This window comes from Numenius arquata, chromosome 4 (genome assembly GCF_964106895.1).
Source record: "Numenius arquata chromosome 4, bNumArq3.hap1.1, whole genome shotgun sequence".
Taxonomy (NCBI): Eukaryota; Metazoa; Chordata; class Aves; order Charadriiformes; family Scolopacidae; genus Numenius; species Numenius arquata.
In genome coordinates this window covers 4,443,420-4,458,923 of record NC_133579.1, presented here as the reverse complement: position 1 = coordinate 4,458,923, position 15,504 = coordinate 4,443,420, and the positions used below count along the sequence as shown (strand labels likewise).

Sequence of the window (15,504 nt, the reverse complement as noted above, 5' to 3'; positions counted from 1 at the left end):
GCCATGGTGGTCAGTCAGGTCAGAGCTGATCCAGCCAAAACCCATTTTTCTCCTCCCCTGGGGGTGCTTCTCACTGGCATCCTAGGGGTCTTTGCTCGCAGCCTCCTGCTGTATATAAGTAAGACCCCATTAGCTCTGGGACTGGTCCATGCGCACGCTGCCAGGCTGCCTTCTGGAAGCTGGCTACACCACGCTTTGGACTTTACCACACTTTTCTCTGCCATCACAGAAGACCTAGAAATGTATCTCTATTGTCAAATAAAGTCAGCATCAACAAGCATCCCATCATTCCAAAAGCAGCGTAGCCAGCAGGACAAGGGAAGGGATTCTGCCCCTGTGCTCCGCTCTGGGGTGACCCCACCTGGAGCACTGCATGCCCCTCAGCACAGGAAGGACGTGGACCTGTTGCAACAGGTCCAGAGGAGGCCATGAAGATGCTCTGAGGGCTGGAGCCCCTCTGCTGGGAGGACAGGCTGAGAGAGTTGGGGGTGTTCAGCCTGGAGAAGAGAAGGCTCCAGGGAGACCTTATAGAGCCCCTTCCAGTCCCTAAAGGGGCTCCAAAAAAGCTGGGGAGGGACTCTTGATCAGGAAGGGGAGCCATAGGGTGAGGGGGAACGGTTTCAAATGGAAAGAGGGGAGATTTAGATTAGATTTTAGGAAGAAATTCTTTGCTGTGAGGGTGGTGAGACACCGGAACAGGTTGCCCAGAAAATCACAGAATGATATGGGGTTGGAAGGGACCTCTGGAGATCACCTAGTCCAACGCCCCTGCCAGAGCAGGTCCACCTAGAAAAGGTTGCACAGGAACGTGTCCAGGTGGGTTTTGAATGTCTCCAGAGAAGGAGACTCCACCACCTCTCTGGGCAGCCTCTTCCAGGGCTCTGCCACCCTCACAGCAAAGTTCCTTCTCATGTTTAGGTGGAACTTCTTATATTCAAGTTTGTGCCCATTTCCTCTTGTCCTATACCCGGGCACCACTGAAAAAAGACTGGCCCCATCCTCTTGAAAAGCTGTGTACGCCCCATCCCTGGAGGTGTTCAAGGCCAGGCTGGATGGGGCTTTGAGCAACCTGGTCTGGTGGGAGGTGTCCCTGCCCAGGGCAGGGGGGTTGGAACTGGATGGTCTTTAAGGTCCCTTCTAACCTAAACCATTCTATGATTCAGGTAAGCAAGGTCCCATGTTTTGTACACCTGCTATTCCTGGTGCAGCTGGAGCTGTTTTGGGGATGACCAGCCATGAGTATGGTCCAGAAGCCACCACAGTGAGTCCTGCTCCTCCTCGCTTCATCATAGCACAGAGACACCACACTCGCTTCCCTCAAATCCTGACTAATATGGACAAGCTAAACTTCGGCTCTTCTCCCTGGCATGCTGCGAGGCAGTTTGGGGATCCTGTTAGTGCTTTTTGATCATAAATTGTGGAACAGAAGATTACTGCTACACTGTGTTCAGTTACACTGGACTTCCCTCAAAAAATCGCGGCTACCAACAGTATTCTTCAGACATTTACTTTTGAATAGGAGCAGGTTCAAAATTTTCTTTTACCACGTGAAATTAGTTAATATAAATTTGTTCCAATAATGGCAAAAGAATACATCAAACTATTTTCAGGTCTACCAACGAAGGGTACTTAGTGCCTTGAAAGAGAGAGAAAAATTCTCTGTCCTCTAGTTACTTTAAAAACAGCTTCTCTGTTAAACATTAGTATCATCCTTGCAAGGTTTAAGCTGTAGATATTTTATCCTTAACACGTTAAAACAATGTCAAACAGCATTAAGCAAACAAATTAAAACAGTAAGTGCAGAGATCTGACATCCGCAGTGGTACCGATTTCAGCAACAGCGTGTTATTTCCTGGCTGCTCAAACAGAACCGGTCCCGTTACACACAGCTGTTGAGATCAACTTTATGAAATACGGAAAAAACCCTCAAAATGGTGATGAGTTTCTCAGTTTCTCATTCGTCAGATCAATTCCTCAGCTTTCCTACCTTAAAGCACGTTATTCCTCTCCTCAGCTTTCTAACTACACAGCTGCAGCTTTGAAATAAAAGTTACGTAGGAGTAGTTTATAGCACAGACGCTTGAAAATAGTGGCTACTCAACCTCTGCTACAGTTCAAAGTTCAGTAGAAATTTCAGTAGAAAGTATTAATAGTACATACAAACCAACCACATTTGCCTTGACAGCCAGAGCTACGTTAGCAGAATAAAAGTAAAATCATAGACCACAGTCCAATGTACCCTTAGAGAGTAATTCAGGAGGTTTTAACAAGTTACTTTTCTCCAGGTGAGACAAACCTGCTCTCATGAGTGGCCGTGGTCCAGCTCATCGTCATGGCACCGACTCCATCATTTTAATTTTAGACCCCACGGACTCCCTGCCCAAACCCCTGTCACTCATGCCCTTCCACCTGCACCCTCTGCCCTGACTTCCCTCTACCCCCTGGCACCAGCACAGGTGGAGAGCTGCTCTGTGGAAAAAGACCTAGGAGTCCTGGTGGACAATAGGATGACCATGAGCCAGAAATGTGCCCTTGTGGCCAAAAAGGCAAATGGCATCCTGGGGTGCATCAAGAAGAGTGCGACCAGTAAGTCAAGGAAGATCATCCTTCCCCTCTACTCTTCCCTGGTGAGGCCCCATCTGGAGTCCAGTTCTGGGCCCCCCAGTTTGAGAAGGACAAGGAACTGCTGGAGAGGGGACAGCAGAGGGCTACAAAGATGATTGGGGGACTAGAACATCTCTCTGATGAGGAAAGGCTGAGGGACTTGGGTCTTTTTAGTCTGGAGAAGACTGAGGGGGGATCTGATCAACACCTATAAATACTTGAAAGGGTGGGTGTCAGGAGGATGGGGCCAGTCTTTTTTCAGTGGTGCCCAGGGACAGGACAAGAGGAAATGGGCACAAACTTGTACGTAAGTAGTTCCATCTAAACATGAGGAGGAACTTCTTCACTTTGAGGGTGGCAGAGCCCTGGAACAGGCTGCCCAGAGAGGTGGTGGAGTCTCCTTCTCTGGAGACATTCCAAACCCTCCTAGACACGTTCCTGTGGGACCTGCTCTGGGTGGACCTGCTCTGGCAGGGGGTTGGACTAGATGATCTCCAGAGGTCCCTTCCAACTCCATATCACTCTGTGATACCCTCTTCTCTCGTACCATTTCTGTCATATCCACTCTCTTTTCTTCCTCTCTTCAACACCTACCTCCTCCTTCCTCTTTTTTAGTCCGTTCCCCCCCACTCAACAGCCTTATTCCTTTTGTTTCCTCAGCGCTACCTGATATTTCGTTCTCTGGCAGCCCGAGTGCCTTCTCTCAGCGCGTGAAATTTAACTGGTTTAGGGAATGCACTAAGCGGGCCGATAACGCCTTGCTATGGGACAGCTTCTTTCTGCTAAAGCACAACACGCTCCATCTTTTTATTAATCACCAAAGGGACCGTGGAAGGGCTGCAGAACAGGCTCTCTCCGCGCAGACCCTCCGCCGGCAGAGCCAGGCGCTTGTACGTCGGTATTTGCACCATGAAGGTGCAAGAAGAACTGGCCTCCAGGAAGTTTTAAACACATACGGGCGCAAATAAAAGGTGGATACAATAAAATACACATACGGTTATTTTTTCTCAGTACTTTCACATTCTTAATTTTCACTGAGCTTGATACGTTTGCAGTCAAATTTTTAACATTATTCCTGTTATTCCAATTTCTTTTCGCTAGCAGTAGGAAACTTTAAATTTTGCTATTGGATGCGGCACAAGAGGGAAATTTGTTTGTTTAATTCCATCTTTTCTGATGTCAACACGGCAGACGAGGGGATGAGAGGGAACACCGGTGGAAGGGTCACGGGCCTCAAGCCGGCTATGACATGACTCCTGCGGGAATAGCGGCTTGGATCTGCCCGTTCCCATCGCAACCGGGAGCTCAGGAAACGGGCAATTTAAAGCCTTAATTTAAAGCCTTGATTTAAAGCCGTGATTTAAAACCTTCCCGGCCCCTCCTCTTGCCCGGGGGTGCCGGGGAGGAGGGGGCGGCGGTCGCTAGATGGCGCTTCCCGCGCGCGGCACCGGCCCTACGTCCCCGGTGACGTCATAACGTACGCACCGATCTCTGTGTGAGGCGGCGCAGCGGGGTCAACACCCCAGGTTTTTGGGTAGGCTCCGAACCCCAAAAAGGTCTGGAAACGCCGGGGTTTGGTGGCACAAACATATTTAAAATGAAGATTATTTCCATTAAAAAACACAAAATAACAAAATAAAAACCTTCCCCTCGGCCGAGGAGGGGCACATAAAAACCCACCTCATTTCCTCGGCCGCGCCCCAAGAACTCCACAACCTCTTTCCTTTAGCACTCTTACCGTCCGGAATACAAGTCGTCTTTTTTTTAACCTAAGCCAACGCTAATTACCCTGTCGGTTGGAAATTCGTGTGAAAACGAGTTCAGCCCTACTGCTCTGCTCGGGAGAAGCGCTTGGACACAAAGCAATAAATTAAATACTTCATGAGTTTTGGGGATGAAACGCGAAATGGGTTAAATGTGCACCAAGAGTAAATATAAATCAAACGTTAAGTCTTTCCCATCATCAGCAAATCGTCGTGTAATTGCTCTGTAAAAAGCAAATACCGCTATATTGTTAATTCAATAATATCTCTCTGTCGATGAAAACGTATTCTGTATTACTCACTTCAGTAACGCTGGTGGGACCTGAACAAGGAACTTCATAGAGATGTCACCAAAAGGGGAATTAAAAAAAATTACTTGCACAAAACTTAATTATTGGGTACTTTTAAACTTTGTAAGTAAAAAGATACTGTATATTCCTAGTTCGGTTGCCTCTGTAGGCCTATGTATGTCATTTCTCACCCGTGTTGCATCTCCGTCCTGCTTTATCATATCCATTCCAGGCAGCTGGTTTGGAAAAAGATTGCCTCCCCTCATAGCAGGATCATTAACCTGTTGGTAGCAAGACACGAAGGAGAATGAATTAAAAAAAAAAACAACCAAAAACAAAACCAAAACACTGGGAAGAGGGCTGGGAATGAAAAAGAAGAGTTAGAAACCCCCCGGTGCTACTTGGATATACCAGCGCTGGCTTTTGATGCCACCCTGCAGCCGGGGAAGTGACAGTACATCAGCTGAGCACCCTCCTCGCGCGGCGCGTGTTGGACGCCTACTGTTCTGCTTCACAGCCAAGCAACAAAGATCTCATATTTTACAAAAACAGGCTCCATAAATTAGGTCAGTCTTACTGGGAGAGGACACACGCCTGAAACCAGAAACACTTAACTGCTCTCCTAACCTCCCTAACGCACCGCTTTTCTGCTTGCGAACCACCACGCGAGGTTTATTTCAAAGCCTGATGAGGTACCACGTAGGCTGAATTATACCAACTATTGGCTTAAGTTTTAATGACACTTATTTTTCTGCTGGTAAGGAAAATGGAGAAAGAGAGCATTAAAGAGGAAATCCTGCAGCTGCACGCTCTCCTAGAGGGATGCTCTCAACGCTTTTGTGAAGGCAGCCAGGGGAAAGGACCGAGGCTGCGTGTTTCTGCACAACCAAAGGGCCTGTCGAGCTCAGTTACGTGGAAAGAGCGGCTTGCCAAATCTGCAGCATCACTTTCTAAATCAAAGGCTTAATCTCCCCTCAATTCTCTCTCCTCTCTCAATTAAGAATTAATTGACCCCACCTGGAGTACCATGCCCAGCTTTGGAGTCCTCAGCACAGGAAGGACATGGACCTGTTGGAAAGGGTCCAGCAGGGGGCCACAAAGATGCCCAGAGGGATGGAGCACCTCTGCTGTGAGGACAGGCTGAGAGAGTTGGGGTTGTTCAGCCTGGAGAAGAGAAGGCTCCGGGGAGACCTTAGAGCCCCTTCCAGTCCCTAAAGGGGCTCCAGGAGAGACGGGGAGGGACTCTTGATCAGGGAGGGGAGCCATAGGACGAGGGGGAACGGTTTTAAACTCAAAGAGGGGAGATTTAGATGAGATGTCAGGAAGAAATTCTTTGCTGTGAGACACTGGAACAGGTTGCCCAGAGAAGCTGTGGCTGCCCCATCCCTGGAGAGGTTCAAGGCCAGGCTGGATGGGGCTTTGAGCAACCTGGTCTGGTGGGAGGTGTCCCTGCCCAGGGCAGGGGGTTGGAACTGGATGATCTTGAAGGTCCCTTCCAACCCAAACCATTCTATGGTTCCATGATTCTCACGGTGTAGGAACTGCTATAAAATACAAAACCCAGCCCTTCAGCACAGTTCTGACGTATTAGAAAATCCAGCTTTCCTTCGAAGTTCTACAGGGAAAGAAACCTCTTTGTTGACTCGGTTCTCTCTGTTACCTCCCTCAGACTAGACAGATGTGAAGATGTGCCCCTCCAGATTTTGCTGGAAGCAAAAAAGATGTTTTCCGTGTCACCTGCCCTTTAGGAGACTCGTGTTGCCAAGGAGAGGAGGTTCTGCCACCGCACGACCTGACTTCAGCCACAGAGACCTGCTGGAGTGAGGGGGGGAGGCTGTCTTGAATTTCCCCACACCAAAACCTCCTCGTTTCAGGCCCTCCTGACCGTCGGTTCGGGTGCTATTATTCACCCATTTTGCAAAATGTCGCAAAGCTTAAATGCGATCACACGCAACCACCTAAAGAGGTGGTGTCAGATGCTGCTGGAGACCAGACTGCAGTTCAGCAGGAAAGGTTAGAAACTTAAAATGGGCAGATTTTTAAACCCGAATCTGAAAATTTCAATCAGAAGGGAAGAGAATCACATTCTTTTGTCCGGAAAGAAAGCAAGCAGGCAGCTTCTCAGCTCTGTCCAGATGCGTTTGACTAAGCAGCAGGATCTGTCCTTGAAAAGTGTTTTCTGCTCGAGATCAATGCACAGGCAGAGGTGCCTCTTCTGTTTGTTCAGCAGACAAAGGAAGGGAAAAATAAAAAGCAGAAATAATAAAAAAAAAAATTGTAGACTGAATCCACAGCAGTTTTAGAGCTAAAAGCCGAGTGCCTGATTGGCAGAGTTAGGACAGGGATGGAAAAGGAGGACGGTTCCAGGCTGCACGGCACAGAAGCAGCAAAGGCACCAGTGAAGTTCCCGTCACAGAATCTCTTTGCTAATGGTGGCGCAAGAATCCTGGCTGGCACGGTAACAGATACAAAACCCCCCACCGTTTTGTTATACGAATACATCTGCTTCATAAGTCCCTGAAACAAAACACTCCACTTTCACACGTTAACATTTCTGTCTGCAATAATAATTCAATCAGAAAAGTATGGAGAAGGACAAAGATTTCTTGGAACCCCCATTTGGCAGGGTTTTTATCATTTTCTGAAGACAGATCAAGTGGTGTTGTCAGATCTGAAATCTGACTAAAATGAGACAGATGTTTTTACACTTCCTTTGCAATTAAGCACATAATTCCAGCCTTCTGCTAATAAAGCAGAATGATAGACAAGGTGTCTAATAAGGAAAGTTTCCTACCACTCCAGAGCTCCTTCCATCCAGTACGCTGGACAAAATCAAAGCACTGTTCCAAGGTAACTCTTTGTAGATGCCATGATAATTTTGGCCTGGGAAGTGCTGCACCTGAGCAGATTAATAAACATTTACTCTGAGCGGACATCTAGATAAGGGTTTATTTCATATACCCAAAAGTCTCTTCTCTTGCACAGGTTTCAAATTGCTTCTCTGACAATTCCGTAAGTAACACAGATCCGTGATGCAAAATAAATAACAGGCAAAAATACGGCAACGGTCCATCGTGCTAACAAGACAACGACGATGAGAAGGAGACAGTAAGTTGTGCGAAAGGTGTGACACTGGGAAGGTACAGACTTTCCTGATGCCTGGGGAAGCTGATTTGGGCAGAAGGAACCTGCAGACCCGGCAGCATTTCAGTATTCCTGCTATCAATCTCCTAGAAGACACACTAGTAAGGGCAGCCTAGAGAGCTTTAACGCCATTTTAAAGGAGAAGATGATAATGAGACAAGATTTTTTTCAGTGGTGCCCAGTGACAGGACAAGAGGTAACAGTCACAAACTGGAACACAGGAAGTTCCATCTAAACATGAGGTGGAACTTCTTTGCTGTGAGGGTGGCAGAGCCTTGGAACAGGCTGCCCAGAGAGGTGGTGGAGTCTCCTTCTCTGGAGACATTCAAACCCACCCGGACACGTTACTGTGGGACCTGGTCTGGGTGGACCTGTTCTGGCAGGGGGTTGGACTGGATGATCTCCAGAGGTTCCTTCCAATCCCATATCATTCTGTGATTTGATCCTTTAAGTACATAAAAGAGTCTCTAAGCATCATGAATAGCAAGCCCAGGGGAAACCACAAGATTCGGGGCAAAATCTTCATTTTCTACTTGGTGATGCTGAGAGCCTAGGCAGTAAGCGAGAGAAGCTGGAGATCAAAGAATCATCGAATGGTTTGGGTTGGATGGGACCTTAAAGATCATCGAGTTCCAACCCCCCTGCCGTGGGCAGGGACACCTCCCACTTAGACCAGGTTGCTCAACATGGTATGATACACCGGTATGAGCAGATAAACGCCAAACTTTGCATTTTTGAGCGCTGGCTATGTGTGACACTATAATACCGCAAAGAGAGACAGGAGACAGAGCCAAACCAACCTCTTTGGTACCAAAGCTCATATACTTGCTTCTCGCCAGGTAAATAAGCCCAGGCACAGCTTTTTACTAACAAGTAATAGACATTGCTTCCAAAACCATCCAATAACAGTGTTAAGGTTTTGTTTTGTTTTGTTTTGTTTTTTTTAAAAGCTGGAACACATTGGCAGTATAACCACTGTTACTCACTGTGGTTAGAAAGAGACGAACACGTGAAGTTAAAATTATGTATTACAGGACAAAAAACCGGCAACGAATAGCTAAGTAAAAGTGTAGGTGACAGTTATAAAAAAAGCCAAAAGAACGAATGAAATGGTAACAGTCAGCAGAATTAAAGAAAATATAGTCATCTTGAAAACCACCAGCTACAAGAAAACGTTTAGCACAGCCTGGGTCAGTTGCTAAATAAAGGTGCCAAATTGTAAAACACTATGCCCTGAACGCAGAAGAAAACCCCTGATTTTGGTATTAATAGAAACATTAGTATTTATTTCTGTCTCTCGGAGAAGACCACGTGAAGCAGCACAGCAAACATTCCCGAGGACTAAAAAGTACTGTCCTGGGGCCCAGAAATGGCCCCTCAGCTGCCAGTTGGCCACCCCTGACCCAGATGAAAACAAAGCATTTGCTTGCAGGGTTTGCAGATGATACAGCGCTGGGGTGGTACGCAGGACCAGAGGACTTCAGGAAGGTAATAGATTTGGGGTCAAAGAAGGCAGGTTTCATCTCCATAGAATGTGCTGAGGAGGATTTGGGGATCGTTGTAAGGGTTTTAGTATGTGCTCTCCAGTGCCATGGTCACCAGCAGAGCCAAGAAAGAGAAATATCAAGTAGAACTTGACTCTCCGCAGCTTTGGTGGAGCCACTGTTAAATCACCATCTCTGGTTACTCTCTTTGTACCTCTCGAAGGGAAGTTACAACAATGCAGTTTAAAGTGGATCCACAAACGGGACCGATGGGATGAAAACCAAACGTTGAGATGGATAAAGACCCTCAGACCATTCATCTTACTGGAAGTTGGATAAATGCTATCTTGAAACAAGATCTTGTAGTCTACCAGGAAGGAAAAGCAGTCAGACAACCGTGCTAGTGGAAACAGCAGTCTGCATGGAAATATTTGAAATAAACCCAGATCTCTTTCTATAATGCATGTTTCTCAGTTCAGGTACCTGGGGAAAATTCTGTAGCGTGGTGGGCGTGCTGAGAAATCAGACTGGGCCGTCGCCTTCAAATCCCCACTATTTCTTTTTTGGTTTTACTACATTAAATGTGTGCACTTGGGAACTAATAATATTAATAAAAAATTCTGCTATAGTTGGGCCCAGCAACTGGGAACATCAGAGAAGGTGACAAATTTGGGAGTATCGAAATGACTTCAGGTCACCAGTATGTGGCAGCTGTGAAAGACAACTGTGATCTGGGGCTATATCTGTCAGAGTATTCCATGAGAAATGGGGAAGAGCTAGTGCTGTGTACACGGCTCTGGTGCTCAGGAAATACTGATTCAAACTGGAACAGGTGCAGAAAAGGAATTTAAAGCCTACAAGAAGAGAAGGAAACACTGTGGCTTGTTTAACTTACAAGAAAAAGCCCAGGAAACCCAAAACAAAAACAATCCAACAACCTCAAAACAAGAAAAAAAATCATGTTGATAAAACGAGTCTTTCTAAAATACAAGAGGAGAAAAGAGCTGTATAAGCTAAAGGATGATATTGGAAAAGTAAATACTTTGTTATCAAATTTAGACTGGAAGAAGGACATACATTAACAGGCCAGTAATAAAACCAGCTTTAAACTGGAGTGTTGTCTCAGAAAAAAGGTTTATGATATTGTCCACCATACAGCAGGAGATGCTGCCTGAAGGCAGATGTGAGAACCCAACAGAACCGGGACCTAACAACAGAAGAGCTACTTTCTTGCCAATATTTCTAAGAAAAGTCCATAATTTCTAGCCTGTGTGTTGAACAAATGGGAGTTCAGCTCTGAAACAAACATACGGACCTGTTAATTAAGAGGACTTGCTTGTCAAAGACTTATTAATTAAGACTACCGTCTGAGTTTTAACTGCAGGTCGACAACAGAAACGTTATTTTTCCTTATTTCAGATACTCTAAGTAACGGTCACAAATAAAATCGAGTGTGTAAACCTCAAAACCTCGGTCACCTTGGTTATCTGAGTGCAGAGCTACAAACAAAGCCTTTGTAACATCATCACCATCATTTCTCAAGAAAACCAGTAAAAGAAACGTAACGGTTTCCAGCAGTTACAGCCCAGCACAGCGGACCTGAAAAACTACTGCAAGTCAAAGAAAATCCTCTGGTTGTCATCTCAAGCCCTTAAATTCTCACCTGCTCAGGACCCATGGAGGACAACCCTGATGTAGGCACAGAGGTCGCTGAGGTCATGCTGATCTGCCCTGTCATCTGGTTCATGTTGTTCATACCACTTGTGTTGGTTGCCATGGATACACTGATGTTCATGTTATTATTGTACATGCTGGTGCTTGCTTGCTGCCCAAAATGTGGTGGGGACTGTTGTGAAAACATGCTACAGCAAGGAATGGAAAAAGCAATGTGTCAGACTTAGAATGCTGAAGCCAGTAAGAAACTACTCTTCTTAATACATCTTAAGCTAGAATTTGTGTATAGTCATTTATCCCAACATCAAAGGAAAAACTAGTTTTCAGCTCTATTAATGTCTAAGGAATAGATTTTCAAAATTTAAGGCCCCCCATGTCTGTGCATAAAAATGCATGCCTTTGCGTGTGAAACTATGGCAGAGCACAAATCTGTTAGGCGTGTGCGGTACCAGCCAGCGAGCTGCCTCAATGGGCTTCGCGTGGATTTTAAATATGTTTGGGAAAGTCATTTCTGGAGGGAAAGGGAAACACCTTTTTCTCCCTCCAGTGTCAGCTGTTGAGCTGAAATGGGGTCTGGTCTAATGAGCTTTCTTTTTGCAGGAGAGGCTGTTTGCACAGATGAATACCAGATTTGCACATACAGTTATGGCAAGTGGGCTCACAAATATAGACATGCAATTGTGCAGAAATTCATTTCCTAAATCTTAGCAGCATCAAGTTTTGAAAATGTAGCACTGTAAGAAACACCATAAAGCCTAAGACAATTACCCTCTACGTTCCTTTAAGGCCATTTCAAAACAATTTAATGAGAAGGAGTAACTGGAAGTTCTCATCCCAGATTTTATTCAAAGTTTTCTGAGTAGTATCTCTCTTCCCATTATGTTCAAAGTCACGTGAGAGACTTTTTTACATTTCCTAAAACGCACCTCAGTATTTACACATCAGTCTTTCATAGAATCATAGAATCATAGAATCATAGAATGGCTAGAGTTGGAAAGGACCTTAAAGATCATCTAGTTCCAACCCCCCTGCCATGGGCAGGGACACCTCTCACTAGAGCAGGTTGCTCAAAGCCCCATCCAGCCTGGCCTTTCCTACTCTTTGAGCGTAACCCATCAGTCAAGGAAGGATTCAGAGGATCTGCGTCAGACCGAGGTGCTGCGGAAGGGCTGCGGTGTGTGGGATGGCACACAGCGACCACCTCCGGACCCAGGGCTGACTTTTACCTCCCTCCCACAGATGAGGAAATCTCTCAGGGTTAACACTCAACCCGGCACTTGGGTACTCCCTTAGGCCATCGCTGCGCACTGTGAGAGCTGGTGGAGTGCAACGTTCTGGGCATGGGACCAAACTGGGAAAATCCCACCATTCTCTTCCTTCCAATTCCACCTCTTTCCAGGCCACCTAACCCCATTTTTAAGTTGTTATCTGGGTGGCTGAAACAGGACACTACAGATCATTGTGAATACTCAGTGGCTTGTGTAAACGCCTTTGACGTGTCTCTGCTGTAGAGCTGCGGTTTGGGAAGCCAAGCGTGAGTCTCATCGAGCTGCCCCTGCTGCCCTTTCAGCAGAAACCACTACGACAGTAGCGATGCCTCCTGCAGATCCTTCAGGAAGTGGCATGGACGAGGACTGAGAGATAAATAAGGGGCACTTGGATCAGCCTAATCATGGAAATACTGTTTTTCTGGCTTCATTAAATCTTTGTCAAGCAGTGGGAAAACTGTTTGTTGCTGGGCTGGATCAGTAAGAGCAGCCCGAGAACTTCTTCAGGATGACAAAAGCACTGTGCTAGAGACAACTATGGTCACCCCAGTGTCCAGCGATACAGGCTGGCCACCAACCTGATGGCTCTCTCCTGTTTTCCAGTGGAAAGCACAGATCATTGCCATCCAGAAGCTTGTTGCTGCCTACGGAGAGCGTTCAACACCCAGCCCGTTCCATGGGGAGAGACTGATGGTTAGAGCTACACTGACAAGTTTATGCCCGCTTCCTGTTGTCCTGTCACTGGGCACCACTGAAAGAAGACTGGCCCCTTTAAGTATAAACACTTAAAGGGTGGGTGTCAGGAGGATGGGGCCAGTCTTTTTTCAGTGGTGCCCAGGGACAGGACAAGAGATAATGGGCACAAACTGGAACACAGGAAGTTCCATCTAAACATGAGGAGGAACTTCTTTCCTGTGAAGGTGGCAGAGCCTTGGAAGAGGCTGCCCAGAGAGGTGGTGGAGTCTCCTTCTCTGGAGGCATTCAAACCCGCCTGGACACATTCCTGTGCAACCTTTTCTAGGTGGACCTGCTCTGGCAGGGGGTTGGACTAGATGATCTCCAGAGGTCCCTTCCAACCCCATATGATTCTACGACTCTGTGACTTGGGGCAGCGGCCTCAGCTGAGAAGGTGACTGCATGCATGAGGCTACGATGCTCCCAGAGAATGACAACTATACACTGACCCCCAGTATGTGCAAGCACTAATGGACTGAACCTGGTTGCACACTCCAGCCTTTGAAGCAGGAGGTGACATCCAGTCGCCGCCAATTCCCAAGCGGGAGGGAAGGCACAGGCTCCGGCTGTGTGGAAAGCAGCGTGGGAGCGCATGGAAATCGGACGCGGAAGAAAATGCATCCACGCGAACGTCAGGGGCTGGAGCTCACTGTGCAGCAGAGATGCTTCTTAAGGACACACAGTGTTTTTATCAGTCATCACAGACAAAGCAGTGCATTATGTCGATGCAGGCCTTTTAGCTGTGCGCTCACTTTGCCTTGTAGGAAGACAGAATTTAAACCAATTCGTCAAGCCCCTAATTGAAATCTCTTTTAGGACAAACGGTTAACAACAAACAATTACATATAAACAACCCCAAAAGTAACTGTAGACCACAAATGACCTCATTACTCTGTGTGTTCGTTTCGGTTTTGTTGTGGATTTACCTGTTTCCAGCCATATTCCCTTGTGCCCACCCGTTCATCTCCGTCGAGGACTGATAGGCAGGATTAGCCTGAGACTGCTGAATCATGGGGCTTTGAGTGTGAGCCAGTCGTGGGGACATCAGTGGACTCTGAGGAGTGGTGGCCCCTGTGAAGCCTGGATCAGGTTGCTGACTAATACCTGAGGAAAACGAGAAATTTAGCCACTGTACGTTCAACGTTAGGACAAGCCAAGAGCTCATACCCACAGACATATCTTCACATGGTCCTACTCATGTCACGTGGAAATTACAACCTTGGGTCTTAATGTGGAATCTAGATTAAAAGCAAGATACCATTAACTAATAGTTATGTATAACCTTAAAAAAACCCATTTTCACAGAATCATAGAATGGTTTGGGTTGGAAGGGACCTGAAAGGTCATCGAGTTCCAACTTTATGGAGCTCAAAGCCCCATCCAGCCTGGCCTTGAACCCCTCCAGGGATGGGGCAGCCACAGCTTCTCTGGGCAACCTGTTCCAGGGTCTCACCACCCTCACAGCAAAGAATTTCTTCTCAATATCTAATCTAAATCTCCCCTCTTTTAGTTTAAAACCCTTCCCCCTCGTCCTGTGGCTCCCCTCCCTGATCAAGAGTCCCTCCCCATCTCTCCTGGAGCCCCTTTAGGGACTGGAAGGGGCTCTAAGGTCTCCCCGGAGCCTTCTCTTCTCCAGGCTGAACACCCCCAACTCTCTCAGCCTGTCAATTTTGCTTAAGTACATTGGCTACCTGTGCAGTAGCCAACACAAGCAGTCTCTCCTCTCTACAGACCAAAAGAAAAACACTGGTAAATGACTTTTTGTTTTTTCAGAAACTGCATTCAAAACAACAAATAAAACATTTTGCTTCTGACTATAAATCCATTTGGGTGGAAGTTACACATGGCCCATTTACTGCGTGGCGCTGCCATTTACCATTTAGGCAATAATTTTTAACTTTAGTTTCTAAAGTTCCTAGAACCTCAGCATCGCTATTTCTGTGTCCCTGCAAAAAACAGGCAGTGACATTTGATGCGAGCATTTCATGACTTTGTAAAATTAAAAAAAAAAAATCTAGATGCAAAGAAAACCTAATTTAATCTGTTTTCTGCCAATTGTCTGCAGAAAATTCGTTTTAAACCAAGTCACTTTGGTCTTGTTTAAGTTCATCACAAACGGGTAGGCAGCAAATTTAGAACTGGACGGGCATAATTCGTTATATCAGCAGAACTTAGACATTACATATTGTTTAATGTAATTGTAACATAACTTATAAAATAGTTATAAATAAAGAAGCTGTATAACAGTAAGCGTATGGAAGGAACTGCCCCGTGCAGAACACCCCCAGAACAACGCCGTATATACAGTATATACAGCTTTGCACAACATACAAGCAAAATGGTATTAGCTTATCTTGTAACACACAAGTTGTTGATGGGACAAGGGGTAATGGTTTTAAACTGAAAGAGGGGAGATTTAGACCAGAAAGAAGGAAGAAATTTTTTTCTATAAGGGTGGTGAGACACTGGCCCTGGTTGCCCAGAGAGGTGGTGGATGGCCCACCCCTGGAAATATTCAAGGTCAGGTTGGATGGGGCTCTGG

General features: G+C 46.3%; 1 protein-coding gene across 1 annotated transcript in view; it reads right to left on the bottom strand.

Annotated features, from left to right (window-relative positions):
• The window catches only part of NCOA2 (nuclear receptor coactivator 2), a 220,711-nt gene that overhangs the window by 4,679 nt on the left and 200,528 nt on the right, over positions 1 to 15,504 (bottom strand). Inside the window, exons 21-23 of the mRNA XM_074146655.1 lie at positions 13,889 to 14,066; positions 10,949 to 11,147; positions 4,849 to 4,938 (exon numbers count right to left, since the gene is read on the bottom strand). Of these exons, the coding sequence (XP_074002756.1) occupies positions 4,849 to 4,938; positions 10,949 to 11,147; positions 13,889 to 14,066 (467 nt within the window). The remainder of the gene's footprint in view (positions 1 to 4,848; positions 4,939 to 10,948; positions 11,148 to 13,888; positions 14,067 to 15,504) is intronic.